This window comes from Clinocottus analis, unplaced genomic scaffold, assembly GCF_023055335.1.
Source record: "Clinocottus analis isolate CAN_PGR_092001 unplaced genomic scaffold, fCliAna1.0.p SCAF_3, whole genome shotgun sequence".
Taxonomy (NCBI): Eukaryota; Metazoa; Chordata; class Actinopteri; order Perciformes; family Cottidae; genus Clinocottus; species Clinocottus analis.
In genome coordinates this window covers 23,820,735-23,829,165 of record NW_027176042.1, presented here as the reverse complement: position 1 = coordinate 23,829,165, position 8,431 = coordinate 23,820,735, and the positions used below count along the sequence as shown (strand labels likewise).

At 45.6% G+C, this 8,431-nt stretch overlaps 1 protein-coding gene and 1 pseudogene across 2 annotated transcripts; both read right to left on the bottom strand.

The window, feature by feature from the left end:
• Window positions 1-316: 316 nt before the first annotated feature.
• On the bottom strand, window positions 317-3,942 carry LOC137796372 (nuclear factor 7, ovary-like). 2 transcript variants are annotated; one of them, XM_068594272.1, is made up of 2 exons: window positions 3,859-3,942; window positions 317-2,043 (listed from the first exon to the last, which is right to left on the bottom strand). In XM_068594272.1, exon 2 carries the CDS (start codon window positions 2,026-2,028, stop codon window positions 589-591), a length of 1,440 nt encoding a protein of 479 aa, XP_068450373.1. In that variant the 5' UTR covers window positions 2,029-2,043; window positions 3,859-3,942; the 3' UTR covers window positions 317-588. The 2 variants fall into 2 exon arrangements, with proteins under 2 accessions (XP_068450373.1, XP_068450374.1); XM_068594273.1 differs by lacking the exon at window positions 3,859-3,942 and adding an exon at window positions 3,822-3,841.
• A 774-nt stretch (window positions 3,943-4,716) lies between these two features.
• Window positions 4,717-7,893, bottom strand: LOC137796120 (E3 ubiquitin-protein ligase TRIM39-like; annotated as a pseudogene).
• Window positions 7,894-8,431: the final 538 nt, after the last annotated feature.

Below are 8,431 nucleotides of genomic sequence, written 5' to 3'. Positions count from 1 at the left end.
GTCGACGGAGAACCGGCTGCAGCAATCGACCCGGCGGCCAAGAAGACACGAGGAACACCGCCGACTGGAGACGCGAAGTCGGCCAGGATGCCGGCGGGACGCCGATGTCGGCTGCGACAACTGGTAACCGGCGTGGACTACGTGGAACTCGAGGCCTCCGGATAAGAGACCTTGGAGGCAGGAACCATACCCACCATAAGCCCGGGGCGGCTCCCTGCCTGGGTCACGCTCGTGGTCCATGTAGGGGGTCAATGTTCTTCCTCTGGTGGCCACGGGGGCCACCAAAAGCCAGGCGGGACTCACACCATGGGTCACGTTCAGGGTCACGTTTTGGGTCCATACATTCGTCGTAATGGTTGTCCAGGCTTCACAACCACGAGAGTCACACAAAAGAGTGCAGGTTGGAAGAGCTGCTATCTCTCTGCTCAGAGCCTCATACAAGTATGAAATAAGAAAATCAAGGTCTCATTTAGGGGCCAAATCCAACAAGCTAAACATGCATGTTTAAATGTTCCACATATCTTTCTCTAAACTCAAGTATCCGTTCTCGTCCTCTTCCTCAACTTACTGCTCCTCTTCTAGCTCCCCTTACAACTCTTCATCCTCATCTTCATCCCAATATTCCATCTCTTCCTCCTCCTCTTCCTCCTCATCTTCTTCCTCATCTTCCTTCTCCTTCTTTGGTAAAATCTTAATTGGGAATTCATCACAATTGCTGAAGTATGGAAACATCTTCTCAGTGAAAGTGTGTGTGAAGGTGTGTATGTGTGTGTTAGTATCAGGATCAGAGAACGACAGCTTTCCTCTGTTCCAGTGCAGTTTAACTCTGATCCTCTTTGGGTTCTGCACTCTGAGAATGACAGTATTGCTTGATGGATAGAAGGCTGTATATTTCCCATTAGATAATCCTATACTACATATTCCAGACCCTTTCCTTTCAACAGACTTGTTTGCCACACCCAGACACCAGCACTCACTGTCTTTAACCTCCACGTCCCAGCTGTGAGTCCCTGAGTTAAACCCCTGGGAGCCCAGAACAGAGATGAGAGAATCTATCCTTTCTGGGTTTTCAGGAAGCTTCTGTCTCTTTCCACATCCAACTCTGTTCAGATCTTCAGACAGGATGAGTCTCAGACCAGCAGTGTTTGGGTCCAGAACCACAGGAGTGTAGGAGACCAGGTCTTTCATCTTGTTCCAGATGTTGTAGGTGAGGTTGCCCAGGTGTTTGGCCTCGTCTATCAGAGTTCCTGAGAGCAGCTGTGGATCCTCCAGCAGGGGGCGCTGCTGGACTCGTTCCACTGCAGCCTTGTAGTTGTTGAGGAATGAGACGTCTTCAGCTCTCAGCTCGTCCTCTGTGGCTCTGACTGTGTCTGAAAGAGCTGCTATCTCTCTGCTCAGAGCCTCCATCTCCTCCTTCATCATCTGACTCTTCTGCTCCTCTTCCTCCCTCAGTGCAGCCATCCTGGCCTCCTCTTCTGCCTCAAGAAACAGGTGAAGCTTCCTGAACTCATCCTGAATCTTCCTCTCTGTGCGTCGGGCCTGGACCTTCATGTGTTCTGCTGTTTGTTCAGACTTCACTTTGACTTGTTCAAAGACCTTTAACTTCTCCTTTAAGGGCTTCAGGGATCTCTGGAGCTCATCTTTGAGATCCTGAGCAGCTTCATCGATGGGTGTGATTCTGTGGTTCTTGTGTGTTTTTGAGTCTCTGCAGACGAGACACACTGGCTGCTGATGGTCCAGACAGAAGAGTCTGAGTTTCTCAGAGTGCAGACTGCAGAGAGTCTCTGGAGCTCTCTGGTCTCTCTCCAGTAAGAAGGACTCACACAGGTTCTTTAACGCCAAACTAACAGGCGGTTCACTCCTCGATGATCTTCTCCTACAAACTGGACACTCACGTGTTGGTTTCCCTTTCCACCAGCTCTTCAGACAGTCTCTACAGAAGCTGTGGCTGCAGGACAGGACAACAGGGTCCTTGAAGATGTCCTGGCAGACGGAGCAGGAGAGACCCTCCCCCGATCTGGAAGCCATTGTGTTCGTAGGACGCTGAAAACCAAGCAGACAGACAGCGGACTGTAAATTGGGCCAATAGGTAATTAGTTTATGTTTTAAAAAGCGTATCTTTTGCTATGTTTACGCTGAGCGTCCAAACTACTCAGGAGTTTTAAACCCCGTCAAAAAACGAAGGCGTTTGAAAAAGCTACCGACACCAAGTTAGCCCGATTAGCCTGAGTGTTCGATGATTGGAGTCAGGCTATCTCGGTTTCTCAGAGGTTGATCATCGCTCAGTCTTGTTAATTCGATCCCGACGTCGGTCATCAGGATAGTTGTGCGTACCCGTCTGCTTGAAAAGAGGAAAAAGTTGATGACCGAATCCATGATCTTCTAACGCTACAATGGCAAATAAACTCAAAGAAAGAGCTTCTTTTTTCTCCACTGATGTGTATCAGCCAGTGGCGAGCCGTGGTTTCAGACCTAGGCCTTCAATGAGAGCCGTAAAGTCCACATCACGGGCGGACTGGGAGGAAAAAATGTCCCTGGAGTTTCTGTCATAGATCGAAACCACTAAATACACCTCGTACAGGCCACCATGTGTGGACCCACTCTGCACATAAACCTCTGTGGGAAAGAGGTCATCAGGAAGTCCTGAGATTCTAGTTTCTAGGTTTGAGACGCTAGCTTCACTGACCAATCACAGCGCATGTTAATGGTCACGTGGACCCTGTGACCAATCACACGTCTAGGGTCTCCAGAAGGCCTTTTCATGTATCCTAACCAGGCTGCTCTTACATAGAGGAAGACAAGTTACATGTCATTGGATCAAAAATGCTGTTAAACAGGAAGAAGCCAAACAAGAGGCCTGAAGGAGCACAGAAGCAGATGAAGGAGCTGGGACATGAAAGAATAATCTAATAGGGAACAAATATTAGAATACATGTCGTGTATTTGTAAAAAACATTTCCATTATAGCTATAACTTTGTAATTATGTTTAGGCCTTCATAGAATGCTTAGAAGGCCCTGACAGTCCGCCACTGGTATCAGTAACATAGCAGACAGGAATGCATTCAACATAAAACCTTATTCTGCCGCTACGATTGTAAACTATGAAATGGATCTCACTGTCACTGGACTGACAAACATGTGACTGACAAACGGTGGCATTCATAACAAGGTAACCACGCCACATGTATCACCTGAGAGACGTAGACTGGGATCCTGTGCCAAGAGGCGTGGACACGCCCACTATAAACCAACCCGCAGATGACTCCGCCTACATGCAAACTATGCACCTGTTTATTGCTTGTGTTGATGAACAATAGAGCGAAGTCACTCCATTTTCTGAGAAATGAACTATACCAGCAGGCTGAGTTCAGGCCTTTTTTTGGTCCATGTGCAGACAGGAAACTGCTTCCAGTCTGTGGACCACTGAAGCTGAAAACACCTCAGCTGAGACCATACTTTTTCATCACAACTTATTTGTACTTAAATAAATGAATTGTATTATAACTATCTATCCAAGACGTCTTTATTGTCCTCAGTTTGGTAGCACTTTATAATAACTACGCACTATTAAACATTAGTAAAGCATGAGTCAACACGTAATGCATCATTTATAAAGCAGTGTTCCAACTCGAACGCTCATTAGTAACTCATTAGTATGCAATTAATAAACACATTCATACATGTTTTATTCTTGATTAATAAGCTTGACTATGATGCATTTCATGATTGGCTTTTCAAACTTTGTTGAAGTGTCAAAGCGCGACCTTCTATTTTGAAAGAGAACGATAAAACGAAAAAACTAAGCAGCCAATCGACTCACCTTGGAAGTTAACAGATATTTTTGGCGGTAAACTCACATTCAGCGTGTGAAGTCAGCAGTATCCCAGTTTGGCCTCCTGCACCTGTCGGCTCTCAGAGGACAACGAGAATGATGGTTTCTCTTTCTCTCGTTTCCTCAGAATCACACCTGGTGTTCCCGGTTCGTCTCAGGTGAGTCATACAATGGGGGCGGGGCCTAAGATCAGCCCTGTACCACGTGATCACAGCCTACCTGGATTGTAGTCCGCTCACATTGCCTCGGATCAATCTGTCTCTGAGTTAAAAGCCAACCAGCTGCCAATAAACGAGATGTCAATAAATCATAAACGCTTCAAGAGAAAACTTTTAGGATTTTATTCACACGACTGCAGCAAAGTCAGCCCAACCTCCACAGATTATACGATCTAAGAAACTTCTTCTGCTCAACATTTGTATTTTATACAACTCGTGTCAGACTTGTAATGTTTTATCGCTAAACATGCATATTTAAATGTTCCATATACACACAGATTTCCTTCAATTCATGATTGATTGGTTTACAGTTAACGTTTTTTAAAAGAAGATAAAAAAAAACAAATAATAACATTCATAACAGACTAAATCATCATTATGAACTCTAACCACAGCAGGAAAGTGAAATAAAATCCTTCTCATCTGTACAGTCGTCCCATGTTTGTCTCCTGTGTTTTCTTTCTGTTCACATCTTGACTATTCATTTAGGGTCACCTACGATCAAATGACTTCATATTAATAACGACGGAGAGTCTTCTGAAGAACTGGATGTCTTTAATCATAGAATATGAATATGTCGTCATCGTCCATCTCAAACGAAAGGTCCAGTATGTCTCCACTGCACGCCACTGTAATTATTTTAAAAAATCCTTCTCCTCCTTCTTCTACTTTGGTAAAATCTTAATTGGAATTTATCAATAATGCCAAAGTATGGAAACATCTTCTCAGTGAAAGTGTGTGTGAAGGTGTGTATGTGTGTGTTAGTATCAGGATCAGAGAACGACAGCTTTCCTCTGTTCCAGTCCAGATTCACTCTGATCCTCTGAGGCTTCTTCTGCACGACGAGGTCAGTGTCTGGAGCTGATGGTGACCATGATGAGTATTTATCTTCAAAGAACCTTATTCTCCATAATCCAGACTGTATGACTCTCTTCCTCTGGACAGACTCTGTTGACACACCCAGTGACCAGGCTGTACTGTCTCCTACCTCGACATCCCAGCTGTGAGTCCCAGAGTTAAATCCCTCAGAGCCCAGAACACAACAGTATTTATCAAACCTCTCTGGATTATCAGGAAGCTTCTGTCTCTCTCCTCCTCTCCCACTGGTCAGATCTTCAGACAGGATGAGGTTTGGATAAGCAGTGTTTGGGTCCAGAACCACAGGAGTGTAGGAGACCAGGTCCTTCATCTTGTTCCAGATGTTGAAGGTCAGGTTGCCCAGGTGTTTGGCCTCGTCTATCAGAGCTCCTGAGAGCAGCTGTGGATCCTCCAGCAGGGGGCGCTGCTGGACTCGTTCCACTGCAGCCTTGTAGTTGTTGAGGAATGAGACGTCTTCAGCTCTCAGCTCGTCCTCTGTGGCTCTGACTGTGTCTGAAAGAGCTGCTATCTCTCTGCTCAGAGCCTCCATCTCCTCCTTCATCATCTGACTCTTCTGCTCCTCTTCCTCCCTCAGTGCAGCCATCCTGGCCTCCTCTTCTTCCTCTAGAAACTGGTGAAGCTTCCTGAACTGATCCTGAATCTTCTTCTCTGTGCGTCGGGCCTGGACCTTCATGTGTTCTGCTGTTTGATCAAACTTCACTTTAACTTGTTCAAAGACCTTTAACTTCTCCTTTAAGGGCTTCAGAGATCTCTGGAGCTCCTCTTTGAGATCCTGAGCAGCTTCATCGATGGGTGTGATTCTGTGGTTCTTGTGTGTTTTTGAGTCTCTGCAGACGAGACACACTGGCTGCTGATGGTCCAGACAGAAGAGTCTGAGTTTCTCAGAGTGCAGACTGCAGAGAGTCTCTGGAGCTCTCTGGTCTCTCTCCAGTAAGAAGGACTCACACAGGTTCTTTAACGCCAAACTAACAGGCGGTTCACTCCTCGATGATCTTCTCCTACAAACTGGACACTCACGTGTTGGTTTCCCTTTCCACCAGCTCTTCAGACAGTCTCGACAGAAGCTGTGGCTGCAGGACAGGACAACAGGGTCCTTGAAGATGTCCTGGCAGACGGAGCAGGAGAGACCCTCCCCCGATCTGGAAGCCATTGTGTTCGTAGGACGCTGAAAACCAAGCAGACAGACAGCGGACTGTAAATTGGGCCAATAGGTAATTAGTTTATGTTTTAAAAAGCGTATCTTTTGCTATGTTTACGCTGAGCGTCCAAACTACTCAGGAGTTTTAAACCCCGTCAAAAAACGAAGGCGTTTGAAAAAGCTACCGACACCAAGTTAGCCCGATTAGCCTGAGTGTTCGATGATTGGAGTCAGGCTATCTCGGTTTCTCAGAGGTTGATCATCGCTCAGTCTTGTTAATTCGATCCCGACGTCGGTCATCAGGATAGTTGTGCGTACCCGTCTGCTTGAAAAGAGGAAAAAGTTGATGACCGAATCCATGATCTTCTAACGCTACAATGGCAAATAAACTCAAAGAAAGAGCTTCTTTTTTCTCCACTGATGTGTATCAGCCAGTGGCGAGCCGTGGTTTCAGACCTAGGCCTTCAATGAGAGCCGTAAAGTCCACATCACGGGCGGACAGGGAGGAAAAAATGTCCCTGGAGTTTCTGTCATAGATCGAAACCACTAAATACACCTCGTACAGGCCACCATGTGTGGACCCACTCTGCACATAAACCTCTGTGGGAAAGAGGTCATCAGGAAGTCCTGAGATTCTAGTTTTTAGGTTTGAGACGCTAGCTTCACTGACCAATCACAGCGCATGTTAATGGTCACGTGGACCCTGTGACCAATCACACGTCTAGGGTCTCCAGAAGGCCTTTTCATGTATCCTAACCAGGCTGCTCTTACATAGAGGAAGACAAGTTACATGTCATTGGATCAAAAATGCTGTTAAACAGGAAGAAGCCAAACAAGAGGCCTGAAGGAGCACAGAAGCAGATGAAGGAGCTGGGACATGAAAGAATAATCTAATAGGGAACAAATATTAGAATACATGTCGTGTATTTGTAAAAAACATTTCCATTATAGCTATAACTTTGTAATTATGTTTAGGCCTTCATAGAATGCTTAGAATGCCCTGACAGTCCGCCACTGGTATCAGTAACATAGCAGACAGGAATGCATTCAACATAAAACCTTATTCTGCCGCTACGATTGTAAACTATGAAATGGATCTCACTGTCACTGGACTGACGAACATGTGACTGACAAACGGTGGCATTCATAACAAGGTAACCACGCCACATGTATCACCTGAGAGACGTAGACTGGGATCCTGTGCCAAGAGGCGTGGACACGCCCACTATAAACCAACCCGCAGATGACTCCGCCTACATGCAAACTATGCACCTGTTTATTGCTTGTGTTGATGAACAATAGAGCAAAGTCACTCCATTTTCTGAGAAATGAACTATACCAGCAGGCTGAGTTCAGGCCTTTTTTTGGTCCATGTGCAGACAGGAAACTGCTTCCAGTCTGTGGACCACTGAAGCTGAAAACACCTCAGCTGAGACCATACTTTTTCATCACAACTTATTTGTACTTAAATAAATGAATTGTATTATAACTATCTATCCAAGACGTCTTTATTGTCCTCAGTTTGGTAGCACTTTATAATAACTACGCACTATTAAACATTAGTAAAGCATGAGTCAACACGTAATGCATCATTTATAAAGCAGTGTTCCAACTCGAACGCTCATTAGTAACTCATTAGTATGCAATTAATAAACACATTCATACATGTTTTATTCTTGATTAATAAGCTTGACTATGATGCATTTCATGATTGGCTTTTCAAACTTTGTTGAAGTGTCAAAGCGCGACCTTCTATTTTGAAAGAGAACGATAAAACGAAAAAACTAAGCAGCCAATCGACTCACCTTGGAAGTTAACAGATATTTTTGGCGGTAAACTCACATTCAGCGTGTGAAGTCAGCAGTATCCCAGTTTGGCCTCCTGCACCTGTCGGCTCTCAGAGGACAACGAGAATGATGGTTTCTCTTTCTCTCGTTTCCTCAGAATCACACTTGGTGTTCCCGGTTCGTCTCAGGTGAGTCATACGATGGGGGCGGGGCCTAAGATCAGCCCTGTACCACGTGATCACAGCCTACCTGGATTGTAGTCTGCTCACATTGCCTCGGATCAATCTGTCTCTGAGTTAAAAGCCAACCAGCTGCTGCTTCGGGACCAGAGTTCAGCGTGTCTCACCTGAGGGCGGGACTTCCTGTCAGGTGTCGGTAGACAGTCCAGTTTAACTGACTTGAAATTTGGATGCTGCTCAAGTGAAGTCATGCCGTTGAGCCGGTTCTGTTGGAGTTCACGTTGTTCTGTTCGCTCGTATGAACGACTCTAGACATGTTTTTATGAAATCAAAAAGATATCTCCTCCCCTGAGAGCCGCCTCTCCGACCTGCTGGGACAGGTATTTTTTCTTTTACG